Source organism: Acomys minous (genome assembly GCF_964271855.1).
Source record: "Acomys minous genome assembly, chromosome: 4".
In the NCBI taxonomy this organism is placed as follows: Eukaryota; Metazoa; Chordata; class Mammalia; order Rodentia; family Muridae; genus Acomys; species Acomys minous.
In genome coordinates, this window is record NC_140486.1 from 24,703,158 (window position 1) to 24,722,793 (window position 19,636).

Here is a 19,636-nt window from a genome sequence, read left to right on the forward strand (position 1 = left end):
AGAAGCAGAAAGACTCAAATGGTATATACTCACTTATATCTGCATATTAGCCCAAGGGGCAGGTCCCACGAAAGACTTCACTTACCAGGAAACTAAGACAGAGGGGAGGACATTCTAGTGGGACTCTAGATGAGAGAATCATGGGAGAATTGCAAAGTAGAAGGATCCAGAGGGTCCTAGAAGCCTACAAATAGAACATTATGATAGGCAGATTTGGGCACAGGGGTCCCGCTCAAACTAAGGCACCAGCCAAGGACAATACAGGCGGTAAACCTTAAGCCCCTACCCAGATCTAGCTAATCTGGATATTTCAAAGCTGTGCCTAGTAAACACCCAGGTTACTTCCTCTTTGTCTTTTAGGCTGCTGTTCTCCCAGAGGGGAGGAGGGAAGGTGACTAGCCCTGACTATTAGTGCTCAAATGCCATTCCTTGAGGTCAATAAATGCAAGTTTGGACTGTGGTTCCACCCACAGGTACATGTTTGAGAATGAGGGGGATTTGGGCAAGAAGTAAAACGTCTCAGGGCCACCCTTTGCTTCCCTGTCCCTGAGCAGGACAAGCAGTGGGAACACCTAAGAAAATTCTCTACATTGAATGTTTCCATTGGCCTGTTTTCCATCAGTTAGCCATTTGTCTTGGATTTCTTTGAAAGATCCTGGGTTTTGGCACTGGATGAAGGAAGAAATGAGGGTGCGGCTGCTCCTTGGTGTAGCTGAGGAGAAGGTTTATTGTAGATAAGAGAGAGAGCACATTCTGAGGCATCTGGAAAGGTCTGGACTGAACTGGGTCGTGAGAAGAGGTGTGTGTGTGTGTGTGTGTGTGTGTGTGTGTGTGTGTGTGTGTGTGTGTGTGTGTGTGTTGGGGGAGGAGTAGAACAAAGGAGGAAGAGAAGAGAGAGGTAAAAGAAAATAAGACTGCCTAGGAACTAAGAGACCAAGAGACCACGCAAGCCAAAATGGCTGAGGGCTGAATTGTATCTGGAAGCCAAGCTCAGAGGCTGGAGAGGTTTAGGGTAAGGAGTGGGGTATGACAGCCAGGATAACTCTGCAACAAGTACTTGTGGGTAGGAAGAGATGCTGGGGGAGCCTGAGCCCAGTGTCTGATTTGATATGTTAAATAGGCATCTCAGTTAGGCCTTTGTCCTGGGTTTATTTGCGACCAAACAGCACCCAGCCGTGATAATGTGCAAAGAAAGCCATTATATTTGGGTACTTAGAATTAGATCATCCTGTTTGGCTTGCTTTTCTTTTCTTTTTTAAAGGGAGGCTTTAAAAATATTTTATTTAATTTTAGTTTATATGCGTTGGTGTGGAGGTGTCAGATCTTAGATTTACAGACAGTTGTGAGCTGCCATGTGGTTGCTGGGAATTGAACTCAGGACCTTTGGAAGAGCAAGTGATGCTCCTAACCACAGAGCCATCTCTCCAGCCCCTGGCTTGCTTTTCATAGTGTGTCTTTCTAAAAACCCATTAGGATGCTTATACAAGGTTGTAAGTATTGATACGTTTATATCCATACATCTTTCTACAACCTCTAATAAAATGTCTCCACAAAATATCTAACTGCCTTCGAATGTTAAAACATACCTGAATCGCTGAGAACTGACCATTAATGTTTGATTTGAGTTTTCTTCTGGACATGGTGAAATTAAAGATGGTGTAAGGTCATGGGATGGGTCATCTTCAGGGAGCAGAGCAGGCACAAACATGGGAAATTCTTGCTTATCATCTGGTCAAATAAGGCAACACATGGGGAACAGGAGGAGCTCCCAGTTATCAGGGAGTCAGTGGGGTGCAGACTAGGAAATATCTCGAGTATCAAAACACAGACTTTTCTGTTTATTTATCCTCATAAACATTTTTCTTTCAAATGGTCTTTCTTCAGTTAGCGCAGAGGTCAGCAAGTGACAACCACCAGCCCGAAGCTTCCTGTATCCACAAATGTTTTTGAATGTTTGAGTAACTAATTTAAACATTTTGAAAAAAAAATCAAGAGAAAAATAGTTCATGACATGAAAACATCTTGAGGATTTTATTGAGCCACAGCTACGTTATCTTTCTGTGACTCTTAACAAACTATATCAGGTTATGTTATTAAGACAAAGGGGGTTTTTAGCTCAGTTTTGTTTGATTGGTCCAGCTGCTGGAGGCTGCTGTGAGCTAACATGTCATGACAAGAAAGTGTTTTGGGGGGAAAAAATCAAAGAGAAGAAAAGAAAGGGACCAGAGTCCTACTACTGTCTTCAAGAGCACACATCTAGTGATCTAACGACCTTCAGACCCCGTATTCAAATGTCCCAAAGCTTCCTATTAGCTCCTTCCTGGGGACTGTGCCTTCAACTACAAGCCTTTGGGAGACATTCAGAATCCAAATTATAGTAACAGCCATGAGCAACATGTCCACATATTAATTATAATTCACATGATGCTTCAAGCCCAGCATTGAGCAGCACCAACAAAGCGAACCCCCCAAAGCCTGAAATGCTTCCAGCCCTCAGAGCTAAGGGTCTAGAATGTCCAGCCATGTGGCAGCCCTTGGCTCCTTCAGTCTGCACACACACATGAACATATATGGTTTGTTGGTTTGTTGGTTTGTTTTATCAACTCAAGCCACAGTGTCACATCGAGTTTTTAAATGTCAACTGTCTTTCTGGTGCACTTAGCATTGGCTCTGCTAGTGTGGTCTCAGGGCCCAGACTACATGGTTTTACTCCATGCTAGAGGCATCTTAGTCTGGGTATAAGATGCCCAACACATAGTAACTGTGAAGCAATTATTTATATCATGAGCTAATTATCATGGAAGCAGTTAGAAAGCAACATTTTTTCCATTGTTCCTGCAGCTTTTCTGGAATTCTCAAATTCATGATAGAATTTTCTCATTTCCTCCTCAGTGTCTCTTAACTATTATTTTAAATTTATCTCTGTTGCTACGTTCTGTGTTTTGGATGAACAACTCAGTAACATCAAATTCACTAGATGTATCTAGCTAATCTAGGGTTTAGTTTGTATAGTGGTCAGCTTAAATAATGAAATAAAAATATTTTTATATCTGTGACTCATCTTTTAATAGAATGTCATGCTTTTCTATTTATAAAGAAGTGTCTTATTCACAGGTTAGAATGTGATTTTTTTTGAGAATCTTAATAAACTCAGCTGAAATTTACTTCAATATTTGTCTTAGACTATTTTCTGTTGCTATGACAAAATATCAGAAGCTGGATAGTATATAATGAAAGGGGGATGGTATCTTATTTAGGGTGTTATTGCTGTGAGAAAACACTTGTGACCACAGCAGCTCTCATAAGGGACAACATTTAATTGGAGCTGGCTTACAGTTTATAGGTTTATCATGCAGGTGGGAAACATGGTGGCACAAAGGCAGACATGGTGCTGGAGAGCAGCTGAGAGCTCTACATCTGGGTGAGCAGGCAGCAAGAGGAGAGAGTGAGACACTAGGCCTGCCTTGAACATTTAAGACCTCAGAGGCCACCCCCAGTGACATACTTCCTCCAACAAAGCCAAAACATCTTCTAATAGGTGCCACTCTTTGCTGACCATGCATTCAAATCTATGACTCTATGGGGGCCTCAGGAGGGGTTGTAGAACTCAGTGTAGGAAGGTAGGAGTCCAGGATTGGGTGGCTTCATCTCTTAGCTGTTTATTTTCCATATACAGTGCTCTGTCTGCATCTATACCTACAAGCCAGAAGAAGACATCAGATCCCAGTATAAGTGGTTGTGAACCACCATGTGTTTGCTGGGAATTGAACTCAGGACCCCTTAGAAGAGCAGACAGTGCTCTGAATCACTGAGCCATTTCTCCAGCCCCAGCTCTGTGCTTTCTATTTTGGGCCCATGATTAACATATTTCTGGGGGCTGGAGAGATGGCTTGGGGCTGGAGAGATGGCTCAGAGGTTAAGAGCACTGTCTGTTCTTTCAAAGGTCCTGAGTTCAATTCCCAGCAACCACATGGTGGCTTACAACCATCTGTAATGAGATCTAGTGCCCTCTTCTGGCATGCAGGCACAGAATAGTGTATAAGTAATAAATAAATCTTTAAAAAACATATTTCTGAAAATATAACGGTCTCCTACAAAGTCCACTTTCTTAAAGGTTCCATTGTCTCCCAGTAGCATCACCATGGGACCTGAACCTGGAGCTCATGATGCTTTGAGAAACAGTTTTCCAAAAGTAACAGATGGGGCAGCACGGGGAACTGTGGAAGGGCAACTGTTCCAGCAGCTGACACCTGGGGAAGGTCTGCGTGGATTCAAAGTAGGCAATATACATGATGGAGCGTGAGAACTGTGCCCCTCAGTGTCAGACGGCAGTAGCATCTCTGTCAGGGCCAAAGAGACAACGAACAAAGAAGATAGCACACTCTTGCTCACTCAGCCTCAGGATGACATTTGGATTAAATACACCAATGGATGTTGTCACTTTTCCTATGGGTCAGTACCAGAAAATCATGGCTACGTGTGTGGGACAGGGATGAAAAGTCCCCTGTTAGTAACAAAGTCTTTGCTAAGCTTGTGCCTGTGTGCTGGAGGTAGTCCTCATCTTTTGGATGCTCCCTTGCTCCTGAGACTCATCTGATATGTGTCTAGACCAGGAGGTCTCAGTGGTTCTGTCATGTGCCACATGCATCTACCGTACACAACCCCACATGTAGTCCTCTATCTGGGAGGGCCTGGCCCAGTCACATTCCTCTGAATTTCTCCCCTGTTACCTTTGCCCATAGGAAGCTGCCTTGCCTACATCACACACATCTCAAGTCAGCCAGCATCTGTTTTCTGGCCAGTGCTAGGATGGAGTAGCTCAATCCCTTAGTGTCAATCCTAAACCCTCCCTGAGAGCCATTCTCTATCCAACTCCCCAAGAATCGGCTCAGGGCTGTGCACCAGCTTCTATGGCTTTGATGTTTGGCTTCTCCTGGGCTCGGTGCTGTTTTCCTCACTGTCCTACAGGGGTCATTCTGCCGCCCCCCCTGGCCCCCCCCCCCATGTTAGATGGTGATGGCATCTCTGCCAGGGACAATGACACAAAGAATAAAGATGATAGTAGCTTCTCATGCAACCTCAGGATGACAGTTTAGATTATACGCAGACAGGTGCCAGCTTTCCCATAGATCCAAAGCAGGAAGTATGGATGTGTACCAGGAACTTCTGCATACACACACACACACACACACACACACACACACACACACACAAATCTGTCTCAGTACTGTTTCCCGGCAACCCAACCTAGGACAGCAGCTAATGCTACAGGGACAATTCATCTAGTGTCAGAATCCCACCACCCGTATTCACCATAAGATGCCAGAAGAGTCTCCTGGGGTCAATTTGTGAGGAAGGATGTTGTAAAATCAAGACCTAATGGCAAGTCATCAGTTCAGAGGAGGGGAAGTGTGGAAACAAGACACTGCAGCTTTCAGTCCCCTTCCCATGGCCCTTGACTATGACTCCTCAATGCACCAAAAGCACTATTTGTATCTCTTACATTGAGCAAAAGACTTTGGAAGAGATTCTAGCACTTTAGAAGTTACTAAGGGTCTGGAGAGATGACTCCATGGTTAAAGGCATTTCTTGCTCTTGCAGGGGACCTGGGCTCAGTTCCCAGCACTCACATGATGCCTCACAAAACATATGTAACTCCAGGGGAACTCCAGTGCCAGGGAATCTGACGAACTCCTTTAACCTCTGTGAGCACAAGAGGTTATGAACACATGGTGCACATACATTTATGCAGACAAAACATTCATACGTATAAAATAAAAGTCCATTTTTAAGCTATTAAATAATAAGACAGAAAAGGAGAAGAGGAGAGAGGAACAACTCATATTTTCCCTTCAAATATATACAAATAAAATAAAATGGAAAGTCCATACAGGACTGGCGCTAGGGAGGATTGAGAGCTGGGTGGGGTGGGGATTTCATGGCTGGCTTGTAGCCACACAGTGTGAAATCTGTCTTCTCAGGAAGATGGGGAGAACTGGAGAAGTGAGGCTGCCGCCCCATCTGCTGCTCACTTCGGCACTGTTGACAGCAGCTTCCCTACAATTCTCTCTTTCCACCAAAAGAGGTTTTGAGATGTGCTGAAGGATGGCCCCGTTGAGTCACAGATGGAGTAAAGTGTTGTCTCTCCCAGTTTCTATTAGCTTGGTGCTAATGAAGCAGCCAGCATTTGAAACGTGAGCACCTTCATATGCTTAACCTAGAAGCTTGACTGTTAGTTTCACACAGTATCTTCTTCCAGACAGTAGGTATCCATGTTCAACATCATGCCCAGTTTATAGAAAACCTTCAGTTCTGTGTCAATCTGGGTTTTTTCTCTTCTTCATTTGTTTCTTTATACAGCCTGCTGTGAGGAGTTCTTTAAATGTAAATAACTTGTCTCTCAAGATGTTTTTCTAAATGTGAGGCATATAATTGAAAAGTCATTCCATGAAGCTTTTCTGATCAAGCTGTAAATGAATCATAAAACCAGCACCTTGAGAGAAAGCCACCGAAGATTATTCTTGAAACTCCCGTTTTAGGCAAATTTTGCACTGGGTTCGTTAACTTACCTAGAAGCCCATGACGATGAAAACACTGCAGGTTTCATTTTCTCAGGATGTCGCCGTAAGGACCACTGCTCCCCTTTAAAAATATCAGGAATTTTGGCTGAGCTTGTTTCATAAGTGGAACATTTTGAAGTTAGTTTCAGGAAGCTGGCACGTCATCAGCAGAGCTTGGGTCTTCCACATGTGCTCACCACATTCAAGTCACCTGGAAGCCAGAGAACTGGAAACGCTGGCTAAGGCAATAATACCTCCTGTTTCTTTCAGGAGTGTAGTAAATGAGGAGTGCCTGTTTCATTATTTTATTTCACATTTTTTTGTTTTTGTTTTTGTTTTTTTGAGATGGGGTTTCTTCATGTAGCCCTGGCTGCCCTAGATTTGCTCTGTAGTCCAGGCTGTCCTTAAGGTCACAGAGATCCATCTTCCTCTGCCTCCAGAGTTACTTTATTTTTTAACTGAAAGAAGTCATACAGTATATTTTAATCTGTTTCTTCTCCTTCAATTCCTCTCAGCCATCCCTACCCACCAAACTATGTTTTTCTAAAACAAAACAACAACAAAAAGAGCCTCTTCCCCTACAAAAAGGGATTTTTGATGTATTTACCAAAATAGACAAACAAAAGAGCAATAAGACAAAAAGAAAATGTTTGCCCAAACACAGAAAAATTAAACAAAGTCTACAAAAATACCGTTGAGTTCATTTTGGGTTGACCAGTCACTCCCAAGAATGAGGTCTCTTCTGGAATGTCGTTAGTATACCCAGTGAGGCTCCATTGAAGAAACTTGACATTCCGTTGTCAGCAGATGTCAGTTGCAAATAGCTCCGTGTTTAGCGGTGGGAGCCTGTGTCCTCTTCCCCTCCTCAGTGCTGGGATCCCACCTGGCTTGACATGCTCAGGCCTTGTTCATGCTGTCACAGTCTCTGAGAGCTTGTACGTGCATCAGTCCTGTTCTACCAGGAAGACACTGTCTCCTGGCAGTCATCCACCATCTCTGGCTCTTACTTTCCTTCTACTTACTCTTCCACATAGCTCCTTAGCCCTGAGGGGACAGATTTGGTGACGATTTCCCATTTAGGTCTGCAAGCCCCAAAGTCTCTCACTCTCTCGCATTGCTCAGCTGCAAGTCTATGTTGTTTCCCATCTATGTTAAGAGCAAGCATCTCTGATGATGGCTGAGTGACACACTGACTTATGGGTATGGCAGAATGACATTAGGAGTCATTTTATTGTTATGTTCCTTTAGCAGAATAGTAGTATTAGGGTCTATCCTGGCCTTATGACCTATCCAGTGTCAGGTTTTTTGCCACGTTAGCAATGTCAGGTATGGGTTCCAGCTCATGAAGTAGGCTTTAAATCCAATCAGAGGGTAGTTTTAAAAGACCCAGTTCTTGGCTAGGATCTATGAAACAGCAATAGTTCTAGATTTTGTTTTTTGTAATCTCCACTTTAGGAACTGTATCAAAAATAAACAAAATTCTGTTTAAAACTCAAGAAACACTCTACTATTCCTTTTAGCTACTTAGTTTCTTTGTTGGTTTTGAGTTTTTAATTCTTTGGCATCCAGATGGTTGGGGAAGCAGTGTGCACATATGGAGTATGACATCTCAGCTGTGGGTCACTGAGTTTATCTCTCTGTGGGCTTGGTTGCTTTTGGAAATTATCTTGAAATTACATCTGTTGCTTGTCATTGAATATCTGCCTCATTTCTTTCTGTTACTATACATTGACATATCACATAATTCTAGAACTTAAGTACACTCTTATCATTTGCTGAGTGCCTAGCATAACTAAGAAATTAGATTTTTAAAAACCTATCATTTCAGCTGACACAGTGATAGCATTTGGCACTATAAATGAAATTTCTCATCAGGATTAAGGGCATGTATGAAAGCCCAAAACTAACATTACACTTAGTGGTAAAAGACTGAACATTTTTCCTCTGAACACCAGAAATAAGTGAAGATTTCTACTACTGGGAGCTGAATCATATTCTTCCAAATTTTATATTTTCAAGTCTTATTTCTACTACATGTGACTTTCTTAGGGGAAAGGCCCGCACTCTTGAGTTTAACATAAAGTAAACCTAGGTAGTTAGACTGGGTCCCTGATGCATCCTTACTGGTGTCCTTATAATAGAAGGAGCTTTAGAGGCACGCACAGACACCAGAGGTGTGTCTGCTCAGGATGCTCACTGCATGAAGTATCAGGCACAGCCTAGGAGAGAGGCCTTGGCAAAGATGCTCTATGAACAGCTTGTTAGTCACCTTTCTATCAATATGACAAATGCCTGCAATGACCGACTTATAAAGACAGAAGGTTTACCTTGCCTTACTCTTTGGGGAGTTCAAGCTTATGATGTGGCAAGTCTGCACATATCAGCTATGGCCCAGGATGCCAAAGCACAGACCAGTAATACAAAATTTTGTTCTTCATAGAAAATACGGAAGTACTCAAGGAACACTCAAACATACACTAAATCTCGTTAGGCATTAGGGAAATGCAAATCAAAGCTGCAATGAAACACTGTGTGATATCAATAAGATAGCAATATTAAAAGTAAAATCTAGAGAAGAAACCAACAAGTGCTGACAGAGACAGGAAGAAGTTGGACTCTTATAAATGCCTGGTAAGAATGTGGAGTGAACATTTGCTAGGAAATTTTGCTGATTCCTCAAACATTTACATATAATCATCATATGATCCAATAATTCCTTTTCTAGGCATTGACATAAAATATATTTAAGCAGATACCCAAGTCGCTGTATGTGCATATTCATTATAGCACTAGTCATTAGCAAGTAAAGGCCCGAGTGCACGAAGGCAGGAGAATGGACTGGTACACTCTTCGTTTATTGATAAAGAGCCAAGAACTGATCGTGCTACCATGTGGACAAACCTTCAAACATCCCACCAAACAGAAGCTAGTCACAAAAGGCCACGTGTAGATGATGCTATCCACTGGGAGCATCTACAGAGTCACAGGGCTGATGCAGGAAGGCCAGGTGGGGGAGGGGCAGTGGGAAATATATGTCTGATTGGTGCGGAAGGTGAAGTCAGTGGAAAGGCTATTTGCACAACATTGTGGGTGTACTGAATACCACTGAATCTGTTGTGAGAATTTTACCTCAATTAATAACATATATAAGAAGAGACATTTGCTGGTTTGGTCCTTCTCTACATTAAAAAAAAAAGGGGGGGTCACAATGACAGTGGATCTGATAATAAAGACAAAGGCTATTCCCCCCTGACGTCTGCTTCTATAGATTTTAAGCTTTTGATTATCTCTGGGGTAATCAAATTCAGTTTCATCTAGCTGAGTATTTCCTTCTGTGGCTAATCGCATTCCCACACTATATCGGTCCAAGAGTTAGAAAACATAAAACTGAAGCATTTTAGAATGGAAAACAAAAACCTGTCTTTGGTTGACTTAATTTATGATGCTTTGGACCTTAAAGTGTCACTTTTAATGGCAGCTCCCTGATTTATCTGAGGATTGGCTCCTGTGCCCAGGTTCCTAGAGCAGAGTGCCATCCTTCTCAGACAAGGCCACATAGGAGAAGGATGCAGGCGAGAAGACGCACAAGGATTAATACAACCTGTTGGGCTAAGATTGGTTTCTTCCTTCAGTATGTGCTTGTTGACTGTGGATGTAAGAAATATTCAGCTTGTGACATCTCCGTGTTTTAAGTGAACTTTGACACTTGATTATATCTTCTATTGGGTTTTACTGTTTTGGTCTATTTCTATTGGATCTCTTTGTTTTATTTCATGTGTCTGCATGTTTTGCTTGCATATGACACACGTATGCCTGGTGTCTGGGGAGAGCATCAGATTCACTAGACCTGCAGTTACAGGTGGTTGTGAACCATCATGTGAGTGCTAGAAATGAACCGGGGCCCACTGAAAGAGAAGAACCTGGGTCCTCTGGAAGAGCAGCCAATGCTCTTAACAACTGAGTCATCTCTCCAGCCCTCAGTTTTTGCTTTGTGACTACCATGAACCTTACATAAAGCATCTTATAGTTATAGTAATTGGCTGTATATTAATCACAACTTTAACTCAAGCACATAGAAAGGCTATACTGTGACTTTCTATTCCATCCCATATTATTGTCATGATTTATATCTTTATAAATTGATGTACTTTAATTATTGCACTTATACTTACTTTTAATATTTTCTACCTTAACATTTTACTTTATTTTATTTTATTTATTTATTTATTTATTTTGGTTTTTCGAGACAGGGTCTCTCTGTGTTAGCCTTGGCCGTCCTGGATTCACTTTGTAGACCAGGATGGCCTCGAACTCACAGCAATCCACCCACCTCTGCCTCCCGAGTGCTGGGATTAAAGGCATGCACCACCACGCCCGGCTTTTTTACCTTAACATTTTATATTAATGGGAATTAAATTTGACTTACAAACCACTTCGACCGCAATGCAAGTATTCTCAATTTGACAATAGACATGTTTATGCCTGTGAGATTTATGTTTTCCCATGTGTTCAAGGAATGTTGGCCAGCATTTTTTTTTTCATTTCTTCGAAAGATACAACTTGAACATTTCACAAAGGGCAGGTCTATACAGTCCATGAACGTTTGGCTATCTGGAGAGCTCTCCATCTTTCCTTAACGTTCTACTCTCAGCTTTTCCGAGTGTGATGTTCTTGGTCCATAGTTTTCTGTCAGCACTTTGACTGTAGCACTTTGACTAAAAGCTATTTTTTTCTCTTTCTGCTTTCCAGTAGTTCTCCTTGTTTTCTATTTTGGACAATTTGGAAAACAAAATACCATGACCTAAGGCAACTAATAATTTTTTTTTAAATTTGGGGCACATGGTTCCAGAGGTGGGCACATGGTTCCAGAAGGGGACATATGGCTCCAGAAGTGGGCAAATGGTTCCAGAAGGGGAAACATGGTTCCAGAGGTGGGCACATGGTTCCAGAAGGGGACACATGGTTTCAGAAGGGGACACCTGGTTCTAGAAGGGGACACATGGTTCCAGAAGGGGACACATGGTTCTGGAAGGGACACATGGTTCCAGAAGGGGACACCTGGTTCCAGAAGGTGACACATGGTTCCAGAAGGGGACACATGGTTCTGGAAGGGACACATGGTTCCAGAAGGGGACACATGGCTCCAGAAGGGGGCACATGGTTCCAGAAGGGGGCACATGGTTCCAGAAGGGGACACATGGTTCCAGAAGGGGACACATGGCTCCAGAAGGGGGCACATGGTTCCAGAAGGGGGCACATGATTCCAGAAGGGGACACAAGTCATGACCATCATGGCGGGGAACATGGCAGCAGGCAGGCATGGGGCTGGATCAGTAGCTGAGCACTCACATCTGAGCCCACAAGCATAAGGTGTAGAGAGCTAGCTGACCTCACTTCATTGTCATTCTCTGTTTTCTTATAGCTCATTGACTTTCTACTTGGTATTTTCATATTCTTTGTTAAAATTTTTCAATCTTCATTTCATTGGTATCTGCCACTGGAGGTTTTTTTTCCTTTTTTTCCCCACCCTGATTATTTGTGGCTTTGGAGTTTGTTACTTTAACACTTCAGGAAGTGGTCACCTCCCCCTGGTGTCATTGAAAGGCTTAAAGGAAAACAGAACAAGATGAAAAAACACAAATCAAAACCAAACCAGAAGGTGAGTTGGTTCTACAGCCCAAGTCTTTTAGCTGTGGGAGGACTTGCTTGCTCCACTTGTTCCTTCTCTAGATACTTGTGCTGTCTTTGTCCCTCAGCCAAGTTTGGAGCTAAGAGTCTGTCATGTATTTTCATAGTGCAGAGCCCCTGCATACCCACACTTTCTTACCTTATCGCTAACCAGTAGACACTAGTTGCTGAGATGTGCATCTGCTGCCAAGGTCTGTGTGCTTTCTATAGGAGCTGGTGCAGGCTACGCACAAGGAGGTACAAGGAACTGGCCACAGAAGGGAGCATGGGCAGCTGGGGGAGGCATCATTGGTTGTGGGCATACTTGGAAGAGAATCATTGCAGGGACCATTTAGTAGAGTCTATAGACTCATTATTAGGGCCTGGGACTGGCACAGGTGCTGAAGGGCACTCTACCCTTTCTCCCTGTTCTTACCTGTTTCTGGTTGGTTTCCATTGCCTTGTTCCTTCAGTGTTTCTTGATGAGGTGAGACAGGAGTTAGCTGTCCAGGCTAGAATGCTGAAGGGCTGAGGAAACTGGGCACTTACAACTTTCTCAAATTTTCCAGGGGGAGAAAGTATAATCTATTCTTTCCTGGCACCAAGCTTTGTTAACTATCAGAGAGACACTACACTCATGTTGCAGGTGACACAATTTTACTCTTAAATATATATTTAAATGTTTATTAAAAACTCAAAACATCCTTTCACACACACATATATATGAATGTATATATGTTGAAAATACACACATATATTTGTATATATATGTGTGTGTGGTTTTGGAAAGTTTAGGTTTCTTCTGGTATTTTATTTAAACTTTTTAAAATTTATAGACCAAATTTAAGGCAAATTTGTATCTTTATCATACACTATCCCATTTGTGACTGTAACTTATCTCTTGATTCATTCATATCATTTTTAAACTCTCACAAAAACTTTATATATTCGTTGTTAGGTTAATTCTTAAATACCTTTTATTAGCCAGAGTTCAATCAAAAAAGTAGTAACATCATAGGACGGCTATGAATCACGAGACTCACATGTTTCAAGGAACTGGCTTAGAAAGTTCTCAATCCTCAGTCTAGGTCATCAAAGATAGGTGATGAGCAGCCTGAGTTCATGGGTCTTCAGTCTGAAGCACCTCTCCTCAGGAAAAGTTTCTGTCCATGTCTCCTGTCACTCAGCCTGACTAGCTGAGGTAGGGCTTTCCAAGTGAGAAAGGACAGTCCTCTGTGCTGGCCTTGGCTTACTATCACCTTTGACTTTGTAAACTCTCATCAGTACCTAAAGTGTTGAATCAAATGACTATGTAACCTGACTGGGCCAAGTTGGTATGTTCACAAAGTCATTACAAAGCAGCTTTGACTGCTAACTTGTATCTGATTTTGTACCTTGCAATTGCTGATAGTGTGTGTGTGTGTGTGTGTGTGTGTGTGTGTGTGTGCAAGATGATCTGTGTCTGAGTCCCTTACTGAATTCTCATATTTGTTCTCACAGCTGGTCTGTAGGCTCAGCTTGGCATTCTGTGTGGATACTCCTCACCATCTGCAGTAATCCCCTTAAACATATCAGTGTGTAATGCCTGTCGTTTTCTTGTTTATGACACTGCCAGGCCCTGGGTGGTGGCATTTAGATTCCTCCCTTGTTCTCTGACATCCATGGGCTGATGTCTAAAAGCCCAGCATGAACAGGGTGCTTACCTAGTCAAGATTGTTCAACATTTAAAAATGGTTCCTTTCATTCTTACCTTCCTTAGCTATTTCTTTGGTGCTTTTGAATCTTACAAAATATATTTTGTAGCATCAAAAAAAAATATCTGGTATGAGTCCATTAGTATGCAAATTTCACATGGATTTTTCCTGTTGAACACATTTGTTCTTGTTCAGTAAACATGACAAGGTATATTTTACTCTATTTCAATGGCTAATATTTTTTATAGTTTATGTCTATCCTCACAGTGAAACTGATTTATGCTTTTTTCTTTATCCTTACTTAATTTTGAAGTTATTCTAACTTTGTAAAATGTCTTAGGCTACTTTTTTCTTATTTTTGCTTTCTTAAACGTTTTTTAAGGAGATGGTCAGAGGTCCCTTCTACGAACGGCAGTGTTTTTTCATAGTTTTCTGATTCAGCTCTTGTTTCTAAACCATGGTAATATGCCCTACAATAAGCAGGAAAGCAAGATTTCTTTATAGTGAACTTTAATGTATACTGCCAGTTATATAATATTGCAAGGGAGCTAAGATGTCCTTGGTCTGTAGGTTTATAATTAAGATAAGAATTACATCTTGCTCACTTCTGAGCTGGTCTAGATGCTTCCTTATGGGTGGCATGTGAGCACTCTCTGACATTTTGGTGCTTTTTTTCCCAGGACATACAGGGCGGTTGCTACAGTCCCTGTGCATCACCAGCCTCTCCTTCCTACTCCTGCACATCATTTTCCACATCACACTGGCCAGCCTGGAAGCTCAGCACCGCATCGCACCCGCATACAACTGTGAGTACCAGCCTTCTGCTTCCCCTCACATGTGTGTGCAATGAAGTTGCCTGTCATCACACACTGTGAATTCGTTGTGATTTTGGTCATTTAACAATCTAATTTAGAATAATATGGTGTGTGTGTGTGTGTGTGTGAGAGAGAGAGAGAGAGAGAGAGAGAGAGAGAGAGAGAGAGAGAGAGAGAGAGAGAGAGAGGGAGAGTCTCTATGCAGGATTTGCCAAGGAAAATGAGGTTGTGAATCAAACCATGGATCTCCAACTTATATTAGATACTGGGATCCTATATGATTGTAAAATGTAACCATTCATCTTAATCTAAAAATCAGGATTTGCATAGATCCCTTGCACGGATTGTGACAAGCACAAGGTAGCATTTGTTATGTCTATGGGAAATGGCATGATACATACCACTTATTTTCAAACTGGGAGATTTTCAGTTGCTATTTCTCAGGAGGCAAATGTCTTACTCAGAGTGTGAACTTAAGATCTGAGAAAGTTAATATACTTACTCTCTGCTTAGCTATTATCTTCCCAAAGTAAACCCTACTTCAGTTCCAGTAGAGTTTGTATTTGTTTTTTTTTTTTTTTTTTTATTTTTTTTTATTTTTATTTTATTTTTTTTTCTGATTCTTTTTTTTTATTAATTTATTCTTGTTACATCTCAATGGTTATCCCTTCCCTTGTATCCTCCCGTTCTTCCCTCCCTCCCATTTTCCCCTTACTCCCCACCCCTATGACTGTTCCTGAGGGGGATTACCTCCCCCTCTATATGTTCATAGGGTATCAAGTCTCTTCTTGGTAACCTGCTGTCCTTCCTCTGAGTGCCATCAGGTCTCCCCCTCCAGGGGACATGGTCAAAGGTGAGGCACCAGAGTATGTGAGAAAGTAATATCCCACTCTCCACTCTACTGTGGAGAGTGTTCCGTCCATTGGCTAGATCTGGGTAGGGGTTTAAGGTTTACCGCCTGTATTGTCCTTGGCTGGTGCCTTAGTTTGATCGGGACCCCTATGCCCAAATCTGCCTATCATAATGTTCTACTTGTAGGCTTCTAGGACCCTCTGGGTCCTTCTACTTTGCCTTTCCCCCATGATTCTCTCATCTAGAATCCCACTAGAATGTCCTCTCCTCTGTCTCAGTTTCCTGGTAAGTGAAGGCTTTCGTGGGACATGCCCCTTGGGCTAATATGCAGATATAAGTGAGTATATACCATTTGAGTCTTTCTGCTTCTGGGTTAACTCACTCATTATGATCATTTCTAGCTCAATCCATTTATCCACAAATTTCGGGAAGTCCTTGTTTTTAATAGCTGAATAGTATTCCATAGTGTATATGTACCACAGTTTCTTTATCCATTCTTCTATTGAGGGACATTTCGGCTGTTTCCATGTTCTGGCTATTATGAATAAGGCTGCTATGAACATGGTTGAGCAAATTTTCTTGTTGTGTGCTGGAGCATCTTCTGGATATATTCCAAGGAGTGGAATAGCTGGGTCTTGAGGAAGCCCTATTCCCATTTTTCTGAGATAGCACCAGATAGATTTCCAAAGTGGTTGTACTAGTTTGCATTCCCACCAGCAATGAAGGAGTGTTCCTCTCTCCCCACATCCTCGCCAGCATGTGGTGTCGCTTGAATTTTTGATCTTAGCCATTCTGATGGGTGTAAGATGGAATCTCAGAGTTGTTTTGATTTGCATTTCCCTGATGACTAAGGAGGTTGAGCATTTCTTTAAGTGTTTCTCAGCCATTTGATATTCCTCTGTTGAGAATTCTCTGTTTAGTTCCATGCCCCATTTCTCGATTGGGTTATTTGGTTTGGTGGTATTTAATTTCTTGAGTTCCTTATATATTTTGGATATTAGACCTTTGTCAGACTTAGGGTTGGTGAAGATCTTTTCCCAGTCTGTAGACTGTCGCTTTGTTCTCTTTACAGTGTCTCCTGCCTTACAGAAGCTTCTCAGCCTCATGAGGTCCCATTTATTAATTGTTGACATTAATGTCTGGGCTGTTGGTGTTCTGTTCAGGAAGTTGTCTCCTGTGCCAATATGTTCCAAGCTCTTTCCCATTTTTTCTTCTAAGTGACTTAGTGTCTCTGGTTTTATGTTGAGGTCTTTAATCCACTTGGATTTGAGTTTTGTACAAGGTGACAAATATGGGTCCAGTTGCATTTTTTTACACATAGACATCCAGTTAGACCAGCACCATTTGTTGAAGATGCTATCCCTTTTCCATCGAATGGATTTAGCTTCTTTGTCAAAAATCAAATGACCATATGTGTGTGGATTCATATCTGGGTCTTCGATTCGATTCCACTGATCAACCAGCCTGTTGCTGTGCCAGTACCATGCTGTTTTAATTACTATTGCTTTATAGTACAGTTTGAGATCAGGTATGGAGACTCCTCCAGAGCACCTTTTATTGTACAAGATTGTTTTAGCTATTCTGGGTTTTTTGTTTTTCCATATGAAGTTCAGAATTGAACTTTCAATGTCTTTAAAAAATTGTGTAGGTATTTTGATAGGGATTGCATTGAATCTGTAGATTGCTTTTGGTAGGATGGCCTTGTATTTGTCTCTTGAAAAAAATAAGCATTTTAAATAGATGGAATCCAATCCATGTGTTTTCAGTTAAAACTAAAGACACCCTGAGATATTTGAAGTAGACTATAATAACAGTTTGACCTGTCAGTTTTTCTTTGAGAAGCCCATTTGTGGCTTTGAAATTTCCTGAACTTTCATGAGCACAAGTATAAGGGTTAGGAAGTAAACATGCCTTCCCTGTGAAATAAAAAGATCAGAATTCTTCATGCATCAAAGGACGCTAACTTAAGTACAGTGTGGGACTCTGTGATGGATTTTTACAGTCATGAATTATTCATTAGCCTCCCCTGTACAACTTCAAACATGTGTAGAACTAAAGATTTATTAGGTTCAAAATTCTTTTAATAGCAATTCAATTCCTGCCCAAATTGTATTTTTACTCTAAAATGCAATTTAAAATTACTTGAAAATCAGATTTTAAAATACAAATTTTGTTTATTTTAAAATAAAATGTATCTCTTAAGATAGGGATTGTTTTTTCTTTAAGCTAGTCAGTAAGGCAAACACCATAAAATCTACCCAACATAAAGAGAACACCAAGAGGTTTTTTAGCATATTCAAAACTTGCGGCAAGTATTAATAATACTAGTTTAAAAGAGTCTTCATCTCTAAGGACTTCCCACACGCATGGAGAGGTACCCCCAGTGTCCTTTTGCAAACACTGTCATGTTGCTGAGAGACGCAGAAGGCCCATCAGATGCAACAGCTGATGAAACACACTGCCTTTTTGGACTCCGTATGGGCTTTTCTGTATTTGCCTTCATTGAAGCTTTCCCACAGTTCTACAGAGGTACAAAGTGAGACGTGAAATGACAACGTGTGACTATCTCTTTGAGTTTATAAATGTGTTTACTCTGAGTATGTTCTCTCGTAGGCAGGAATGCTTTGGGTGGGACTGTAATGTAATGGCATCTATCCGTGCCCCTATTTCCCTGGGTTTAGGAGAAAAGACAAACCTCCCTGTTGTGGTCAGTGCTGCTCTCTTTCCCCTCACCTTTCTTGTGGGTTAGAGCCACCTCCTACATCACTTCCTACATATTTGGCTATGACCTCATTAAAGGCGTCTGTTATTAGCATGTAAATTGCAGTGCAGTGTAACCTGCTCCTGGAGTCTAATGAGTTTCCCCCACCCCCACCCCAATCCCTGGCCTTCATGTTCCTGGATGGAAGCAACCAATGGAAGTCTTATTCGCAAGCTTTAGTCTCATGAAACTAAATTCCAGCTCAAAGTTTATTTGGATCAAAGTCAAGGTTCCATTTTGAAGTTCCAGTGTTTTTGATGAAGTAACCAATAGAAAGGAATTGGTTAAAAAAAAACACCCAAGGTTTCAAAACTCAAATGATTTCCTTCCAGCCACGGGCACCTTGAAGGTGAATTTATAGACGTCATAAATTTCTTCTGAAAAACCTTGCAGCTTCCTGGACCAGGGCTGGCTCATCGGCTGCTGTAGGCTTGTGCCGGTTCAGTTTCCTGAGTAACGTTAATATTAATACATTCCTGAAAGGGGATGAAAGAGGCGCACAGACTTCAGAGCTTCGCAGCTCGTTTAGTGTCCAGGGTCAGCACGGATGAGGTGAAAGCCTAGAGAATGTTTCATGGGCAAATTACAGGAACTCCTAAAAATGCAGTGAGGCTGGAAAATAGGGACACTGGCTTTTCATTCAGAGTTGGCTTCCCGTTCCGAGGTGGTTGTTTGTCTAGCAGATGGAGCAATGATTTCACCGTCAGGGCTGAAAACACAAAGCCTGTTATTTATATGTAGGTATAAATGTAGATTTAAACACCAAACTTTTATTATTTTTGAATGATCATTATCATCATCATCATCACCACCATCATCAGTATTATTATTAGTAGTAATAATAGTAGTAGTAGTACTACTAGTAGCAGCAGCAGCAGCAGCAGCAGCTTGGTTTTTTTCAAGACAGCTCTATGAAACAGCCCTGCTGGTCTTGGAACTTGGTCTGTAAACCAGGCTTCTCATGAACTCACAAAAATCTGCCTACCTCTGATTCCCAAATGCTAGGATTAAATGTGTATGCCACCACGTCTGGCCTTTTTGAAATTAATGAATTAATTTTATGTGCATTGGTGTTTAGCCTACATGTATGTCTGTATGAGGGTGTTAGATGCCCCTGGAATTGGAGTTAAAGACAGTTGAGAGCTACCATGTGGGTGCTGGGACTTGAGTCAAGGTCCGTTAGAACAGCAACCAGTGCTTTTAGCCACTGAACCATAGCGCCGCTACCGTAACATCAAGTTTTTAAGTGAAAAGACAAACACTCTCTTGGTCATCAGTGTTGCACAG

The 19,636-nt window shown here is 41.7% G+C and overlaps 1 protein-coding gene across 7 annotated transcripts in view; it reads left to right on the top strand.

Annotated features, from left to right (window-relative positions):
* The window catches only part of PIEZO2 (piezo type mechanosensitive ion channel component 2), a 365,197-nt gene that overhangs the window by 130,133 nt on the left and 215,428 nt on the right, over nucleotides 1-19,636 (top strand). For all 7 annotated transcript variants that reach the window (XM_084780682.1, XM_084780685.1, XM_084780683.1 and 4 more), the window contains exon 3: nucleotides 14,602-14,727. In XM_084780682.1, the coding sequence (XP_084636808.1) occupies nucleotides 14,602-14,727 (126 nt within the window). The remainder of the gene's footprint in view (nucleotides 1-14,601; nucleotides 14,728-19,636) is intronic.